The 19,232-nt window shown below is 37.4% G+C and overlaps 1 protein-coding gene across 6 annotated transcripts in view; it reads left to right on the top strand.

The window, feature by feature from the left end:
• The window catches only part of FAM169B (family with sequence similarity 169 member B), a 110,070-nt gene that overhangs the window by 24,944 nt on the left and 65,894 nt on the right, over positions 1-19,232 (top strand). For 4 of the 6 annotated variants that reach the window (XM_027852221.1, XM_027852223.1, XM_027852217.1 and 1 more), the window contains exon 2: positions 18,917-19,050. In XM_027852221.1, the coding sequence (XP_027708022.1) occupies positions 18,917-19,050 (134 nt within the window). The remainder of the gene's footprint in view (positions 1-18,916; positions 19,051-19,232) is intronic. The other 2 variants (XM_027852222.1, XM_027852218.1) reach the window with 1 other exon arrangement.

Genomic DNA, 19,232 nt, shown 5'->3' with positions numbered 1-19,232 from the left:
ACGAAAAAAATAAAGATTACTCAAGGGCAGTTTCACCTATGGGAATTATTGGTAGCAAATTCAGATCTAGTTTCTTGAAGTAAGGCTTATTAGTTAGATGCAATAGATGCTCTTTACAAATCAAATGCCTTTGAATAGGCTGTGCTTCTAGCTTGAATATTCTCTTTTCAAAGGCAGACATAATCACTATGTGATTGCTGTACAGATTGTGTAAAGCCCAAGTATTGAATTTTAGCTGTCTGTTTTTCATTGCCTCTCTTCACCCCCTCTTGATTTTGGTCAGTCTGTTTCACTTTCTTTTCTCACTTTGCATTTGATGCCCAGTATACAGGCAGACTGTGTAGCCCACTCTTCTTCCTTCCAAAAATAGAACATTAGCAACACCCAACATGTCCAAAAGAACCATAGAGTCTCAGAATTGGAAGGCTCATCAAATTCATTTCCTCAATCTGATGCATGAGTCGTTTTTAGAATATCCTGGCAGATTGTTGTATTTGCCTCTGTTGAAACTTTCCTAATCACAGGGAACTCACTGCACCCATGAAGGAGCCCACTCCATTTTCAGATATGTTGAATTGATAGAAAGGCTTTCCAGAAAAAAAGAGAGAGAGATAGGGAGAAAGAAAAAAAAAGTGCTTCCTGAATGCTTGAGAGCAGTTGACTTAATAGGAAAAACTAACAAGATGATAGACAGTATGCCATATTTATAGTATCCTGAAAGAGGAATGCTCAATTTTTGGGAATTCCCTTGTATTGGGTCACAGAATAAAACTCAAATCGATAAAGGTGCATTGGTGATATCTTTATTTACATCCAACAAATCTTCAAAATGAAGCTTGATTGTCTTTTATTTTCAGAAATTGACTTGTGTTTTTATTTAACTTACTAACAATGATCCCAATTCTAGTTAGCAAAGCACAGCCTTCTCTGCCATCTCTCTATTGCATTTTCAAAATAAGCCACTAATCAGTGCACCTGGACACTTCACTAAATGATAAGTGCATTAGAAACAGCTAGTGAATGGGTGAGGCTCTGCCACCTGTTCTGGAACCTATTCCATGTTTTGACAATTTACCCATTTGAACAAGCCTTCCTTTCATGACACCATCATCTGTTTCTTTTTCCACTTTGTGCTAAATGACATCACGTCAGTACTTTGCTAAACGTTATTTTTGGCACATGCATTATCTATATCATAAAACACAACACATTGTATTCATGGGTGTCATATATGATACAGTATATATGGTATCTTTATGTATGTATGCACACATACACACCTTAATACTTGAGTGAAATTGTGATCCTATTAATGTTGATGTTTCCACTATTGGGACAGATTGCAACACATCCATGCCTTTTCATTCTTTGTGATTCTTGTCCTTTTTTCTCCCTTAATGTTCCTTAGATAATCTTTCCAGTGTGCTGGAAGCCTTTCATTAGTTCTTTTTAGATTCGGTACCTACAAACTCAGACTGTTTATCCGTTACCCATTACTTTCATTACATGACTGACCCTCCTGTGTTTGCAGTCATAATTTTCTTGGATTGTATAAAAAGTATCTTCTGTTTGACTTCTAAAGCTCTTTACTGTGTGGCCCCTTCCTACCTTTCCTGTCTTTTTACACGTTACTGCCTTCCATGTACTCTATGATCCAGTGGCACTGGCCTCTTTGCTGTTCCTTGCATAAAACACTCCATTTACCTGATGGAATTTTTGCTTGCTGTCTCCTCTGCCTGGAAGAATTTTTTCCTTTCTTTTTTCTGTCTTCTGATCTCCTTCTGGTCCTAGCTAAAATCTTACCTTTTGCAAAGAAGCCTTTCCCAATTACCTTCATGCTAATACCTTCTGTTGAAGATTATCTCCAATTTATAATTTCTGTACATAGTTATTTCATGTTGTCTGCATTGTTGGACTGTGAGGTCTTTGAGAATGAAGACTGGTTTTTCCCCCTCTTTATTTATATCCCAGCGCTTTGCACAGTGTGTGGCATGTAATAGATGCTTAATGTATTCTTCTTGACTTGATTTGCTTTGACTTAATTTTATATCCTATATTCTACTTATGGTACCATAGCTCACCTTTGGAAGCTTGCCATACCCTATGGTGCCCAGCATGTGTTTTTCTGTTGTCCTTTGGATCTCCCGAGATTTTGATTCTTCTGAGATTTTATTTTTTTCCACGATTTCTAATCATATAACATTACTTGGAAAATATTCATATTAAAAAAGATGTATTTTTTGTGTCAAGGAGAAGATAAGAATCATTGAAAACATTTTATAATTCCCAAAATATAATTTAGCTTACTCTCCTCTTCCTATGTAATTCTAGGCTCAGCTCATTGCTCATTTACTGTGCCTTCTCAAGATATGTACCTGTGTGCTAACTTAATGGAATGGCCATGAAACTGTATGTTATAGTTTGAATAATAGGTATTTTTAATTCATTTAGTTTTTCCTATATGGATTGTTGAGAGGCAGTGAGGCCTAGAGAGTTAGTCGCAAAGCCAGAACAAGCAGGATTCAAGTCCTGGACATGTACTGGTTGTATGACCTTGGTCAAGTCCCTTAATCTCTCTGTGTTTTAAACAACTCTCTAATAGGTTGCAGAAGAAATGCCCACATGAATTGGTAGAGGGAAATCACAGGTCTCTAGTTCCAATGCCAGACCTTGTAAGGCTTAAATCTTCAAAGTAATCACAGATCTCACTGTGATAGAGTATTACGGGGAAGCTTGGTAATATTTGGGTGTATGATGTAATCAGAATGTTATCGAATGTAAACAAGAACCCCATCAACACCTAACCATCTAGAGGGAATTTCCTCTGCCATTTGGACTGTATGTCAGATCTTCTCTTTGGCAGTAGTAGAGATGTTTGACTAGTACACACTTCTCTTCTTTATGCCTTGATTGATGTTGAAAACTGGAGAAATGTTGAAAAAAGGTAATTTCTGTGGTTACATTTATCATGACATATTAATGAACTTTAAACATGGATGAGACAGTCCTTTTTAGAGAACAGCCTTAAAATTTTACTTTCCAAAATCAGATTCATTTTTATAATTAAACAATAAGTATAAGAGAGTCTTGTGTTCCTTTATTTCCTCTAACTGCTCAGCTTTTGGATCCCTAGACTGCCACCATGACTCTTGTGTTTGTTAACTTGTTGTTTTTGTTCACTATCCCTTGAGATCAGTTTTTTGATGTATGTCTGCTGTGGCACATATGTGTGTATGTATGTGCGTGCATGTGTATATGTATGCATATGATGGCTAAAGCTCACCAGGGATTAGTAAATTTGAGTTTATTATTTCTGTGTTGACATGCCTGTTTTCTAACTAATGGTTAATGGATGCTTCCTACTTTCATTTGGGGATGTAAGCACACCAAAATGAAGATGTTTGTTGCGACTTGACAAAGATAAATTTTGCTTGTGTTACCTTCTTTGTTCTCAAGGCAATTAAAAAAAAAAAGCACCACCACCACCACCACCACCAAAACCCTCCCCCCTTTCACTGTATTACTGAGGAAAATAGCCTTTTAGTTAAGTGAGCAAACTATTAGGTAGAGAACAGAAGAATGCTCACTGACGCAACCTGTTAATCTGTTGATCAATGATGGCCATTAACTGAATTTATTTATCATAAAAATTAATAATGAAGATATTGACAGATGCAAGTGTCTGTCTCTGTCTTGCTTTCCTTTCTCCCTGTCATAGCCTTTTAGTGGTTGCTCTATGTCAAGTTTTTAGTGACTAATTTGATGAGACTTCATGGTTTCCCTTGGGATTGTCTGCCATCATCTAATTGTAAAGTCTCACTCTCAGAAGGGGGGAAAAATCTTTATGTTGCTTAATGTTCTTTCTTTTGCTTTTTTTTTTTTGCTTTGTGATCTTTTTTTTTTTAAGGTCCATCTTAACTGGTCAAATACTTTTTCTCCTTTCCCTATGTACTTGCCAGAACTTTTAAAAACAAATGTCATATGTAGATCCGTGAATAGCCCTATTTTTTCTGTCCTTTCCCCTTTCACTCCCCCCCCCCCTCTCTCTCTCTCTCTCTCTCTCTCTCTCTCTCTCTCTCTCTCTCTCTCTCTTTCTCTCTCATTCTCTGAGAAATATAATTTTTATGTTTTGTCTCTTTATACTCGATTCTTCTACAGTTGTGGATTTTAATACTTCCTCCTTGTCTGCCATTATGTCTAGACTTTTTAATTCCCCCAAACTTTTCTTTAAGTATGCCATCCTCCTATTGCTGAAGTCAGGGTAGCCTTTAGTAACTTAAGAATTCAAGTAGCTACTCATCATGAGTACCAGTCTTAACACTTCCAAGTTCTTAAGATCAACTAATTTATTATTCCCCCCAAATAGTAAACCTAGTAAACTTCAATAAAGGAGTAGACCTAGTAACCTGGGCGTCTGGTGAGTTACAGTCCTTTCAGAACAGTGGGGGTGGGAATGGAAATCACTTATTCTGGGAACTCAGACAGCAAAATGGCTTGTATTGCTTTACACAATTGGAATATAGTTGAGGATGATGAATCCATCCTTCTGATTTGACACTTAATAAATGCTTGTCGACTGACTTATTTTCCTACTTCTTTCACTTTCTCTGCTTTTCTACATCTACTGGCTTACATATGTATTTAGCTTTTCAAGTGTTTTTCTTGCTAAAATATTTTTTATTGTAAAGTTGGTAAGATTCACCTCCTTCCTCTCTTATATCTGTTACCCAGGGCGTAACTCATTCTGGTACATATTGAAGGAGTGGAAGCAATTTTCTTCCAAAAGATGTAATGCAGGTACAGAGGAACATGCCTCTATTTGGAGTTAGAGGACCTGACTTCAAATCCTAACCCTGCTGCTTGCTACCTGTATGACCTCTCGGGCAAGTCATTGAATTTCTCTGGTCTTGGTTTCCTTATGTGTAGAAGGCAAGTATTGGACTCAGTTGCCCCCAAGGTACCTTTCAGCTCTAAATCTATCATCCTGTGATCCTTCAAGATTTCAAATATGGACTCAGATCATCTTTAGTGTTTTCCAACTGTCTTGAATTTCTGGTGTATTATTTGGTATGTTTGCCTTATTACTATATCTTTTCTTAAATGTAGCTAGGTGGCTACAGAGCTGGGCCTGAAGTAAGAAAGACCTTGTAGGTGCTTAATAATTCTTCAGTGCCTGACCTTCCTCCCTGTCTTCCTCCCACTGTCTCTCTCTCTCTTACTGTCTCCCTCTGTCTCTGTCTCTCTCTCCTTCCCTCCCTTCATGTCTCCCTCACTTCCTGCCCTCCCCCTTTTTTCCTTCTTCCCCTCCCCCTTCCTTCCTTCCTTCCTTCGCTTTCAAACAGCATATTCTCAAGTAACATTTCAAGGGAAGTACCTGTGTACCTAGGCTACTCCAATAGAATAGTTTCCCCATTTGTAGAAACGGTAACTGCCTATTATTTTAACAATGGCTCCAAATTAGTAAACATCTTTTTCTTCTATTTGAGACACCCTTGGGCGAGTGCTAATATTAGTAAATACAACACATTGGCAAGACCCATTTTATCTGCTTATATTCAATCACTCTTTGTAAACTCGTGGTGCATCCTATCTCTTATAAATAATGCTTCAATATTTCAGAGATTTGTGATTGCAGAGTTATGGGCATTGGTAAACTTTCTATGACTAGCCTTTATTTATAAATAATAAACATGGTAAAGATGGTAAACTTTCTATGGCTTGGTAGATGATCTTTGAGAGTTACTTTAGCCAAAAAATGTATCATCCTCATTCCAGACTTGTGATAGCCTTCCTTGAAGATCGTCTAGTCCTCTGAGGCGAGGTGCACAATTCATTGCTGGGCCTGTGTGAAGTGTTTCTTTATCTTGATGGCTGTTTTGTCTGCCAAACCCTATGTTGTTGTGGTGATTGCTTGCATATCATCCTCTTGGTCCTGTTCTCTTCCAGGTGTGTCACTTTCTGTCGGCTCTTATGTACATAATCTCTTATGGCACAATATTCCCTTACCTTCACATACTTCAGTTTGCCCACTCATTCCCCAGTCAATGGGGACCCACCTTGTTTCAATTATTTGTCAATCCAAAGAGTGCTGCTGTGAATATTCTATTATATATGGGATCTTTCTTTCTGTCATTAACCTCCTTAGGGGTATCCATCCAGTAGTGAGATTTCTGGGTATAAGAATTTAGGGACTGTTATCACATAATTCCAATTTATTTTCCAGAATGATTGGACCAATTTTTACCTCTACCAGTGGTGGAGTGTTTTGGTATGTGTGCATGGCATCACCTCCCGGATGTCATGGTCGTCTTCAAGAATGATGGACAAACAGCAACTTCCTAATACTTTCCAAAACTGTTTACATCTTTTGTCATATTTTCCACTTGGATAGGTTTGAAGTAAAAACTCAGTGATTTTCATTTATGTTTCTATTACTAGTGCTTTGGAGCATTTTTTCATAGTTGTTGATCATTTGTACTTATTAAAAAAATAGTTTGTATTTGATCAATTTTCTATTGGAAAATGACTCTTGTTTTTATTTTGTTCTTGTTTCTTGAATATCAGACTTCCCAGAGAAATTTAAAGAAAATATTCATAATGTTCTTTTTATTCAGATTGTACTAGTTTTTTTTAAGAGCTCTATAATTATATGCAATCAAAATTTTTTTATTTTTTATGATAACCTATATCTGGTTTAGTTAAGAATTTGCCCCATATCTCTAGTTGCAAAACGTTTCTCTTTTTGTTCTTTCAAAATTTTTTTTTAAATGATATGACCTTTAAAGTTATGGTGCATCTCCATCTGGAGCTTATGGTGGTATATGGTCTAAGCTGTTGGTCTCAACTTAATTTTTGCCAAACTACTTTTTAGTTTTCCCAGAAGTCCTTTTTAAGTAGGCAGTGATTCCCCAAGTTGTTTGTATTTTTGAATCGCATACTGTGTTACTGTGTTTACTTGTTTCTGGGTATGCTTATCTAGTCTGTTCTATTGATCTACTTTCCTGTTTTTAAACCCATTCCAAATAGTTTGAGATATAATATTGCTATGCCCCTTTCATTTCTACTTATTTAGGTATTATTTTATCTTAAATGCTAGATGTTTTTGTTTTTCTAAATACATTTGATTTTTCTGTCTAGTTCTGTAAAGTTACTCATTTGTAGTTTGATTGCTAGAGCACTAAATCTGTAAATCAATTTAGTTAGCATCGTCACATTGGTTTGAGGCATTAAGACGGTGCAATAGCTAGAGTACTGGACCTGGAGTCAGGGAGATCTGAGTTCAAATCCATCCTCAAACACTTACTAGCTGTTTGACCTTAAGCAAGTCACCTAACCTTTGTCTTTCTCAGTTTCCTCAATTGTAGTATGGCATCTATCTGTGCTATTCTTAATCTGTAATAATAGCACCTTTCTCCCAGGGTAGTTGTGAGAATAAAATGAGATCGTGTTTATAAAGTGCTTTTTAAACCTTAAAGTACTATATAAACGTTAGTTATTATTGTTATTATATAATCCTTTTAAACATTTGTTTTCTGCCCAAACTGACTAAGACTTCCTTTCAACAGAAAGAAAATGATTAACATTGTTTGAGTGATGTCCAAAGGTTATTCTTGGACTTCCATTAATATGCTCAACCATTTGTTTTCTATGGAAAGAACTATATCACTATTATTCCATTTGGATATTGGTTAAATTACTTTCAACTTATTATTGCTTATGAGTCCCAGTTTTATTTATTTATTTATCTGTCTATTTATTTATTTATTTTTGGTGAGGCAGTTGGGGTTAATTGACTTGCCCAGGGTCACACAGCTAGAAAGTGTTATGTGTCTGAGACCGGATTTGAACTCAAGTCCTCCTGACTTCAGGGCCGGTAGTCTATCCACTGCACCACCTAGCTGCCCCCGAGTCCCAGTTTTTAAAAGCCTGATATATAAAAATCTAGACTTAGAAGACATGCACATTTTGAAATGATTATTTCCTTTAAAAAAGTTTAATTGAATTATTTATAATGTCTTCCATTTTAATTGAAATTTATAATGGTATAAATTTTAGTAATAATAATAACTGACAGTTATATAGTACTTTAAAATTTGCCAGAAAGACATAAATCCAAGTCCTGTTTCTGGTATGTATTGGCAATTTAACCTTAGGCAAGTAGCTTCTTAATATTTCAGCCAACCCTTTAAGACTGAAGGTTTCAGCAGTGATAAACAGAGCTTCCTCATTGTGATTTCCTTATACCAGTTAAATCACAGGTTCAGTACCTATTTTTTTTTAATCTTGTTTAAAGTTTGCATATGTTATTTTATTTGGGCCTAGTCTTGTGGTGAGAATGTATTCCTTGACCACATTTCCAATTCTATACAGAGGATCTTCATATCCACTTAAGACTGGGTTAGTGTGATCAACTGCATTTCATTAAATTTTTGGAAACTGCTAGGAAACATCATTAGTTGGGTGCTTTGCAATCTTCTGGGCTTGAGCTGAGGACTCTCCATGCAATTTGCTCATCCGATAAGTCCTGGAGCATACATTTATGATGTCTAATACTTCGGTGGAATTTTCCAAAAATGCCCAATAATTTAATCAGAAGCCAGATTGATTCTTTAATTCTACTATATATTTTCTTCCACTTAACTACTTTTCTCCAGAAACCTTTTATTTTAATAATGCTTTAAAAGAGTTTTGATTTCATCAATGAGGTTGCTTCCTCCCTCAACTGATACAAATGACCATCTCGCCATATCGTAGCAAAAAGTGTGTGAGTTCTTGCTGCCAACAAAATCTCCTACCTGTTCACCAACTCCCTGGTGATAAACCTCACCAAATTTAGCTAGCTTGGGCTTTGGTTGACAGGCACTCAGAATCCATCGCTGGTCTGTACTTGAAGCCCTTTCAGACTAGTCTAAATAAACCTAAAATAGGCTTTGAGAACTCAACATCATCTCCACATCATGGTAAATTTTGATTGGTAAGAGAGTATGCAACAGGGATGTGATTTTGGGAATAAATATTTTGTCCGTTAAAAGCAATGATTTGAGGAGAGGTGTGTAAATTCAGTGCACTTCTCTTACAAATAAGTGAACAGCAATCCAGTGGGAAAGGAATATTTTTGGGGGCATGTGTGGTTCAGGGCCCCCTACCCGTGTTGAACAAATACTGTGCCATAGTATTGTTCCAGCAGTTTCAATGCCATCACACATCCTCATGTTGGGAGAGAAATTGGAACTTGGTATTTTTACCTGAACTTACTCAGTTAAATTCAGGATGGGAAGTGTCAGGTTCTGTATGTGCTCCTCAACCATGTGCCAAAGCCCTCTTCCTTCCTTCTAAAGGTTAAACAAATAGAGTATCCTAATGATAACCACATGGTCAGAATGGTTCAAGTTCAGGGAAGAGGGAAGAGCGGGCTTTGTACTCTTTCACAGACAAAGGACCCTCTTCAGAGAGGGAGCAGGGTGATGGGCATCCTGAGATGAATTTAGAAGACTTGTATTCAAATGATGCCTCAGATACCAGCTGGGAAACCTGGACTACAGCCTAGAATAAATTAGGGGCAGCTAGGTTTTGCAGTGGATTGAGCGTTGGATGTGGAGTCAGGAAGGCCTGAGTTCCCTTCCAGGCTCAGGCACTTACTAGCTGTGTGACTGTGGGCAAGTCACTTAACTTTTGTCTGCTTTAGCTTCCTCATCTGTAAAGTGAGGATAATAATAACACTTGCCTTCCAAGGTTGTCCTGAGAATAAAGTGAGATAACATATATAAAGTACTTTGCAAACCTTAAAGTGCTATATAAATGCTAGTTATTGTTGTTGTGGTTGTTGTTATTGGAGCCCCAGTTTGCTTATCTGTAAAATGGAGATAAATGTAATACCTATCTCACAGGATTATTGTGAGGTTCAAAGCAATAATGTTTGTAAATCACTTTGTAAACTGAAACTGAACTGCCCCATAAAATGTGAACTATTTTTATTGTTATTATCATTCTGGCCTCTTTCAGAAAAGAGGGCAGGTATTTTAGATACCACTTCCTCACCAGTGTCCCAAATTTGATTCCAGTGCATTCCCAAACATTCCCTTTTGAATCTGGAAGGTATATTATATTTGAGTCCTAAACCTATTGATCAAATATCTAAGAGGCATTCATGTTTAAACTATCAGAATCTCCTATTGAAAGCAGTTGGGATTACATAAATCTTTGAGTGGGCTGTGCATAAAATCATCTGCACATTTTGCCATCCTAGATTTGGGACAAAATGATTTATGCTCAGCCAAGGCAATGACATGTTGCAAGTTGGCCAATATTAAATATGTGATAACAGAGCACCAGGCTCCCTGTCAATTACTTGGTAATAAAAACTCCACCAACACCACCTGGAAACCTTCCGTAAAGCTTTCTTCTGTTCAGTGATAATTTTGCTCATCTGCTAGAAAATTATAATATGTTCTGCATTCTGTCTTCCAATTTTTTTTAATTCTTTGCTAAGAATATTTTGGCAAAAAAAGATGATCTTCAACAAATCGAAGTGTTAATTTGCTTCTGCTTGTTGACTACCTCTGATCTGGGGGAAAACTGAACAATTTGTCAGTCAAGTACTGGGAATAGAGTGCTTTTTGTCTTTGTTTCTTAATTCTGCTCTTCCTTATGTCCCATTGGGTCTTCATCTCTCCAGCCTTCCTTTTATTCATTCTACTATTTAAAAAAAAAAAAAGATCACACCAGTTCCTACACATTTTAGAAAGATGTTATGAGGAGTTATAATAATATTTAAATTCTCTGATGCTAAGTTGAAATGTATCATTATAATAAAAAAAATTGCTAGCACTTATAGAACACTTTAAGGTTTACAAAGCGCTTTGCAAATATTATCTCATTTTATCCTCACAACGATCCTGGAAGGTAGGTACAATTATTATCCCCATTTTACAGATGAGAAAACTGAGGCAGACAGCGGTTAAATGACCTGCACAGGGTCACAGAGCTGGTAAGTGTCTGAGAGCAGATTTGAACTCAGGTCTTCCCACCTCCATATTCTCCATGTCTAGCTCTCTATGCATTGCTCCACTTAACTACCTATAGGGATAGTAATTCATACTACAAGTGTAAGTATCAACTATTACTATTGTTTATGTAGTACTCTAAGGTCTGCAAAGCACTCTACATATATTATCTCACTTGATCTTTATGACAACTCTAGCAGGTCCCACTTTACCAAGGCTCAGAGAGGTTCGGTTGCAGTTGGGCAGAATGTAAGTAGATTTGGAGTCAGGAAGGCTTAAATTTGAATTATGCCCCAGAAACTTACTAGATGTGTGATCCTGGGCAAGTCACTTAACCTGGACAAGCCTCAGTTCCTTCATCTATAAAATGAGATCAATCAGTCATGATGTCAGTAAGCATTTATTAAGCACCTAGTAAGAGGCAAGAACATGCTTAGGAGCTGGAGATACAAAGATAAAAGTGAAAACAGACTCTGTCCTTAAGGAAGGGTCATGGGAAGGGGGCAAGGGATGTTGTAAAGTTTTGATTCTGTACCAATTCCATTCTGTATTGATAGAGAGACAAGATAGTCTCTACCATGGGAGTAAAGGGAAAGGGAGAGTACAAGGGGATTCAGAGCTCTTTGTGCTTGGGGTTGAGTAGGAGCACCCCTATGTAGATAAGTAGCCTTGAAGTACAGATTAACCAATCCACTACCCCACCCCCAACTCTCTCTCTCAGGAATATGAACATCAAGCATATATTGACTGGTAAACTGGCCTAACCCACAGCATCGTGGCAGTGATCTGTTAATGCTATGTTTCAGATGAATGTTACTGGTATCTTCTCCAGTGCCTGGAAGGGGAGTAGAAAAGACTTCCCTTTCTCATCTCATGGACTTGGAAGGCAAGTGTTATTATTATCCATCTCATCGTTTGTTCACGATCTCCTGTGAGAAGTTGAACGGGCCTCCAAAAAGTACCTGGGAAAGCCCATTATGTGATTTTGAGTACATTATGTAATTCTCCCAGGATTCCTTCTGTAAAATTATGCTCTTCAAATTATTTTAGATGGAAACTAATTTCTAAATGCAAAATCATTATTATTTAGGGGGAAACCCTGAAAAGAGGGGGAAAAGGACCATCTTTATTAAGTATCTTAGTATGACATGATAATATCACATCTAGATAGAGTTTCTGCGTGCTTTGAAACTGCACAATACTATAGTTGCTTATTTTCTTTTGCTGTAATCTTTCTGTAAAATAAGTGTCAGTGATGACAAATGTTTTAACTCCTCAAAAGAGTTGACTCAGGCCCTTTCTGTTCATATTCAAACCCTAATTGCGCTTTTTTTTTTTCCTTTTTGGTGAGGCAGTCGGGTTAAGTGTCTTGCCCAGGGTCACACAGCTAGTAAATGTCAAGTGTCTGAGGCTGGATTTGAACTCAGGTCCTCCTGACTGCAAGGCCGGAGTGCTATCCACTGTGCCACCTAGCTGCCCCCAGGTGAAATTTTAGTGTAGCTTCCTCACCCCAGCCCCCCATGGGTTTCAGAACTGTCTTGCGTGGACTATGAATGGTTAACTTGCATTGAGAAAGACCAAATGCATATCTTCACAGGAAAAGCAAGTCAACCAAAAGTTTAGTTCAGAAAAACCCATATTTTAATTGACCTATGATTGAAAATTAGTTTTCTAAACATGTTGCTCAGTTTCAGTGGATTAAGGCTGGCTTTTCTCTTGACTACTTGCCATTTGGACTTGGTTACATGAAAGGGCCCAAATATATACTCTTAGTAAATTCTGAGTGCTTGGGAACATGACTACTATTTAAGTATCTTTACTGTCTTACCATTAGGACTAGAAGATAAAAAATTCTACTTTGTTAAAATTAAACTGTACCGATATATCTTTATCATGCTTGGGAGCATGACTACTATTTAAGGTATCTTTACTATCTTGCTGTTAGGATTAGAAGATAAAAAAAATTTTACTTTGTTAAAATTAAACTGTATTGATGTATCTTTATGAGGTTGTGATATTTATGGTTTACATTGAAGCAAAAGAAGGTCTATAACATGAGTAATCATGGCATGTTATCTTGGATTAATGACTACGTGGGGAGAATTTACCTATTTAAAAGTAGATATGCTATCTTTTGCATATATTGGCCATTTTGTTTATGATGGAATGAGCCTCCTGCTTGGAGAAGTAATTGATTATTAGGACTTGTACTTCATTGGCTTGTGAATTAAGTAGTGACAGAATAACCATATAAGAATAGAATGCATACATTTCTCAAATGTAGCACATTAATTAAAGAAGTTATTGAAAAGCAAGGTAGCAGGCAATTTAAAGACATTGGAAGGAACATCAGCTATATCTGAAAAAAAGTGATTTAAGGTTGTTAAATTGAATTTATTTCTGGAAGAACACTTTAAATTTGTTGCTTTCTTTGTTTTTGGAGTGACTTTGTAAACATAGGTTTAAAGTGAATTCTTAAATAAAGGGTTTGTTTGGGAATTTCAGTTTTTTACAGTCTGCAGTGCATTATAAAAGGAACCTTTAATTTCAACTGTGTGCTTTTGCATAAAAGCATTTTACATTGTACTGAAAAGATTACATTCTTTTGGCTTTGGAAAAATATTTCCTGTGCAGTTCAACCCATTAAAGCATGTTAGCGTTTCACATCTGGAAACCCGCAGTTGAATCTGTCTTCGATCACAAGTGAAATGAGTTTGGCAGTCTCAGTTTTGCCTCCAGTGAATGTGTAAAAATGTCAGATATTTGTTTACTCCACAAAGCAACCTCGTAACTCAGCACAGTGAGTAGGGGAATGAAATCATAAAGGCGGCAGATTAGGTCACTGGCAAAAGTATGTGTGGACTGTTCACTGAAAAGAGCAGGTGTGTTGTAGGTCAGTCTTGCAATGTGTTGGCTACTTTGGGTGCCAGCAGCAGGGAGGGAACGTGTTCTGTCCAGCTCCCTTACTACTCATTTTTTCACAAGCCCTGAATTTTCCAGAAACTCAACCAAACTATTTTATATGTATGAGTAGAACTGCAGAACTTTTCAGATGGGGAGAGGCAGGGGGGATATCTATCCCAAGAGGAAGGAAAAAAAAATCAATTTAAATCAGTTTAAAAGTTCAAATATACAAAAGATGTACATCAATTTAAAAGTTCATAAAATTGTTAACTGTTGCCTTATGTGTTGATTTTTTTTTTTTTTGCCCCATCCTATCCCTTCTCCTTCCGGCAAGGAACTCATTTGTCCCAGTGAAGGCAAGCAATCCCTACCTAGCTCTTGCTTTCCTTTTCATTGTTGCTGTTGAATCTGGCCCTCTGTGATGTAATGACCTTGTTTACCAGCTTTGGCTCTTTAAGATGGCAGCTCCTTTGAGCTCTGAAGCAATGTGTGAATGTTGGAATGTCTGGAATCCCTACAATGCAGTAGGCCTCTCGTTTCTAAATTTACACTCCTTATGGTTATATGGTACCTCCTCTGCGGCTTCAGAAAGAGGCCCTCTTTTATTACTTTAAAAAAAAAAAAGACAACAAAAAACCTTGGTAACTCTTTCTATGCATTGCCCTTTCAGAGCACACCCTTTTAGGTCTGGAGAACACAATAGACTCTTGTGCCACTGCTGCATATGATAAAACTGTTTAAAGTAAATCCCATCTCCTAATTGGTTAAAAACCTGCCCTTGCCTTCTTGAGTCCTATGGAATCTTTAAGTCTCCGAATTCCAAAGCTGCTGAAATGGCTCCAGTCTCAGGAATTCATTTGAAAGCGATTCTTTAAAAGGAAAACTAGCAAATGTGCCACATTATTTTGCGACTGTTAAAAATATTCTACAGCGCACACCTCTTTCCCGACATTCACTGTTGTTTATGAGGATTAATTTATGCTGGCAACCTGGCACTGCTCACAAGCACAGCTGAGCCAGCCTTCAAAATATGTAAGGAGGTTATAAGATTTTTTTTTTAATGGCCATTTGTTTTAGAGGACTTTAGGGATCAAGTATAGCTCACCGTTTTCCTGAGCTTTAATAATGGTAATTTAATGCCTGATAATGATCAGTTAGGTCCTTAAGAAAAATAGAAAACCGCACATCTAATATATAATCAAGTGTTTGTTATATTAAAAAAAATAAAACCAAACCTTATAAAGTTTTACTTTGGGGGTTTTGGGGCATAGTATATGGGTAAGAAAATGTCTAGAGTAAACTTGTTCTATCCGTGGAACATATAAATCCATCCCTAATTCTTTTGGCGCATTTGGAATTTAACCCCAAAGAGAAAGTGATCAAATGGTTTGAAAGTCATAAAATACATATGAATTTCTTCCAGCTGTATTAACTAATATTTTCCTGAAGACGTTTTGCAGCCTGCGGGTGTTTCCTGGGAAACCTTGTGAGGACTGGCTACCTACTCAAGGGAACAGCTCATCAGGGTGTGGTGTGGTTAGGGTCCATGGTGTGGGCCTTCCTTTACACAGCTGTTCTGCCCAATCCACAGTGGCCTGAGGATTTGATTCCTTCTCTCGGCATCAAGGGAATGTGTAAGGGGGCAGTGCCCATGGCTGGATTCAGCCCAGCCACACTACAGGAGATCATTAATAATGTTCTTATGTCAAACACTATGTGTATTTTCCTACACGTGCCTGCCCGATTTAGAGTGGAAGTTGGGAGATCCTCTGTCATCTCTACCCTGGCAGTAAACTATTCTGAAACAGCAACTGGACCTATTGTCAAGCAGGAGCTTGGTTTCCAGGTTGTCTCTTAAGATGGTGCACATGATGGTACTTTTGGAATCTTTTAAAGCAGCCTTGCAGATAGTCGCTAGCCTAGCAGAGGTTGTAATTGAAGTAGCTACCCATTTGGCGTGGTCTAAATGAGTTTTTGAGGTCCAAAAGATTGCTACCTGGAGTTAGCCAGTGGGATAAACAACACAGCATTGAAGTGGTTCAGTTCCTTTCCTCCTTAACCCCTGTTGACTTTGTTTACTAAATATAAATATATATAGTAAACATTTTTATATTGGCATTCCAATGGGAAACCAATTGAAAGACTTTGAAAGGAATTAGTGATTTCAGTAGGCAAGTGTTTGTTGAAACTTCAGGTATATATGAAATGTTACATTTTTTTAATGTTATATAAGAGACACAATAGCATAATGCCCATTGCACAGTAGCATTCCTACAGCCTACCTACAGGGAGGTAATTTGCCCCTTTTCCTACCATAGATAATGCCTGGGAAGGAGACAATGAAGACCCAAGGGAATTGGAGATTTAGAAGTAGGTGCTAACTATGGGCCGTTGTATAGGTATAGTGCAGTACAACTATACAATTTATTAGTGCCCACAGGATCAGGGTGAAATTGAAATTAAGCCACCATAGGTCTAAAAGCAAGACTGTGAGCAATTAGAAAATTTGAAAATTGAACCCTAAACTTTCACCCTTCCTTTTAGCATTCCTTAATCTACTTAAAAAAAAAAAAAGAAAGAATGCACACAGTTAGTAAGAGAAAAAAATAGAAAGAGGGCAGTGCTTTTCAAGTGGCTAGAAGGATGTTTATGGAACCACGGGCTCAAAGCTCATTTTTTTGATTAATTTATTTTGAATTATAAACAATCATTTCCATAAACTTTTGAGTTTTAAATTTTTCTCCCCCTCCCTCCCCACCTCTCTCCCCAAGACTGCGCACAATCTGATATAGGCTCTACACATACATTCCTATTAAACATATTTTCACATTAGTAATGTCGTAAGTAAGAATTAGAACTGATAGGAGGAACCACCAGAATGAGAAAACAAAACACAACAGAAGAAAAAAAATAGCAAATAGTATGCTTTGATCTGCATTCAAACTCCATAGTTCTTTCTTTGGATGTGGATAGCATTTTCCATGATGAGGCCTTTGGAGATGTCTTAGATCTTTGTATTGCAAAGCTCATTTTTGTAAGATTGTCCTCCTTGGTGGAGATTAATGTTTCCCACCTGCATGAAGGGCAGATTTGGTCAGATCTTGAGAAAGGAGAGATCTTAGGCTTCTGGCTTCTGGCTTTAAGAGGGAAGAGATGTGGTTCCAGATTCTTTTCAGAGAGATGTTTCTGAAGGGAGAGAAGACTCTAGGAAGAAGCTAACATGTGAAGAAGCTGGCACCTTAATCACTTCAACTTACTATGCCAGAGACTTCAGAGGATTTCCCCTTGAATGAAATCTGGGACTCTTGGTTGAACTGAGATATCAGGCTCCCAGTGAGAGAGCTCATTCGCTCTGTATTGTCTGGTACTTTCTCATCCATATAACTTATCTGATTTTGTTTGGTATTGGCTTAGATAAATGGGTCCATTTGCTGTACTCTATGTGTAGTTTTTGTGTAATTGACATTTGGTAGAAAGGGATGTATAGATTAGAGTACTCCTCCATTAAGAGATAATGATCAAGAACTCAGCTTAAACGTAAAAATTACTTCCCCAAGACTATTTTGGGGGGGAGTCTGATAGATAAAAGTCTAGTCTGGTACCCTTTTACTGAGGAGAACAGAATAACCAGCTTCTGATGCCAATCTGCTTTGCTGCCTTCCCCCTTCAGTGGTAAGGAATCAAAGTCTCCCCTGGAGAAGGGTAGATGGAAAAGATTCTAGAGTTATCTATTTATTCTTCCCTTTTAGCCATATTTTGACAAACAGATGTGGACACACATAACCCTATATGAACAACACACACACACACACACACACACACACTTTGCATTTACGTATAGAAAGATCTTTCCTTTTTGGTTTCAGGTTTGATTTATATACACCTTTGATCTAGAAGGACTAGATAGCAATTGGAGCCCTAACTCCTTATTGGTGCTTCTCTCTTATAATGTTGGAGGTTCCTTTCAGCACCTTATAGTTTTATAACTATGTCTCTGGAGAGAGAGACAGAACTCACTCTAGTCCATGGAACAGAACGCTTTTGCCCTTTCCTTTAAATTAAACCTTTGTCAACTCAGGCCAGACTGCTTTGAAAAACTCCTGTTAACAAGGAATTTGTTGTTCCAAAGAAAGTAGTTGAAGCGTGTGTGTGTGTGTGTGTGTGTGTGTGTGTGTGTGATGAGTGGGTGGGTGTAATTATACAGTGGAACAATTTTCTTGATTTTCTTCTCAAAATGTAACAGTAGAGAAAGTATGTGAAAGGTATAAATTCTTGAAAAAAATATGATATATGTGGTATATTAGTCCATCTGCCCGTTCGCCTACACACTTATATGTTGCTTGTCTGAGAATTTGGACTAACCATTGAGGTAAAGTTTGTTACTGTGTTGAGATTTGCAGACCCAAATGCAATAGTACAACTAGGGACAGGAAGTAGCAAATCCTCTTGAACCCATAAGGTGAATTTAAGAGGTAGGATGCAATAATCCATTTTGGAATTTGGATCACCAAATTAACCCCAACTCTTTTTCATGCAAAGTAGCATAAGCCTTCAAGTGATTTGTTCATTAATGTGGCCAGCGCTGGTAGCTGTTGAAGCTACATAGAGAATGTCGAAAGTATAGCTGAAGAGAAAGAAGCCCACATTCTAATATAAATTCAGTTCAATCCAATTCAACAAACATTTATAAATGAGAAATTGTGATGGAAATGGAAATCTCTGTAATTTATTCCTGGATGTTTTTAGCAACCTGGTCTCTTGAACAGAATGCTCAGTCTTCTGCAGGCATTCATGAGTGTGCATATTTAACTCAAAACCATCAATGTTGGTGCAATCCCGACCATCATGACTATCTTCTATTTTCCCTGAGTGCCTGCTGCTACTGCTCCTATTCATTACAAATGAGCATCATTTGCAGAAGCAAGAGTGTGAAATTTAAATCCTTTTTAATATTTGAGATTTTCCCTTTTAACTCAAATCAGTCTAAGCTACTTGTAATTTTTCCTTAGCAGACTTTTACCCCGTGGACATTTTGGAAGATAACCCTGAAGTGGTTCAGGAATCAGCTGGGGCCTACTATTCCACATTTGGGGTACAAGCTGGTACCTCTCCCGAATACTATTCTCTTCCTACTGGTGAAAAGGTAATATGACAAGTTTCTTAGCATTGAAGGACAGGTAATGAATACTTTCTTCCTTTCCAGCTTGGAATGTATTATGAACTTTGTGCTGTTTGCTTTATTTATTTCTTCCAGTAGCACCTCAAGATTGTTAGCATTTTTTTTTTCAGATAGGAGGTTAATTTGTTTTGAAATAAAATTTTCTA

The sequence above is a fragment of the Vombatus ursinus genome, unplaced genomic scaffold, assembly GCF_900497805.2.
Source record: "Vombatus ursinus unplaced genomic scaffold, bare-nosed wombat genome assembly UNPS02009205.1, whole genome shotgun sequence".
NCBI lineage: Eukaryota > Metazoa > Chordata > Mammalia > Diprotodontia > Vombatidae > Vombatus > Vombatus ursinus.
The sequence above is the reverse complement of the archived record's forward strand: the minus strand, read 5'-3'. Positions and strand labels throughout refer to the sequence as shown.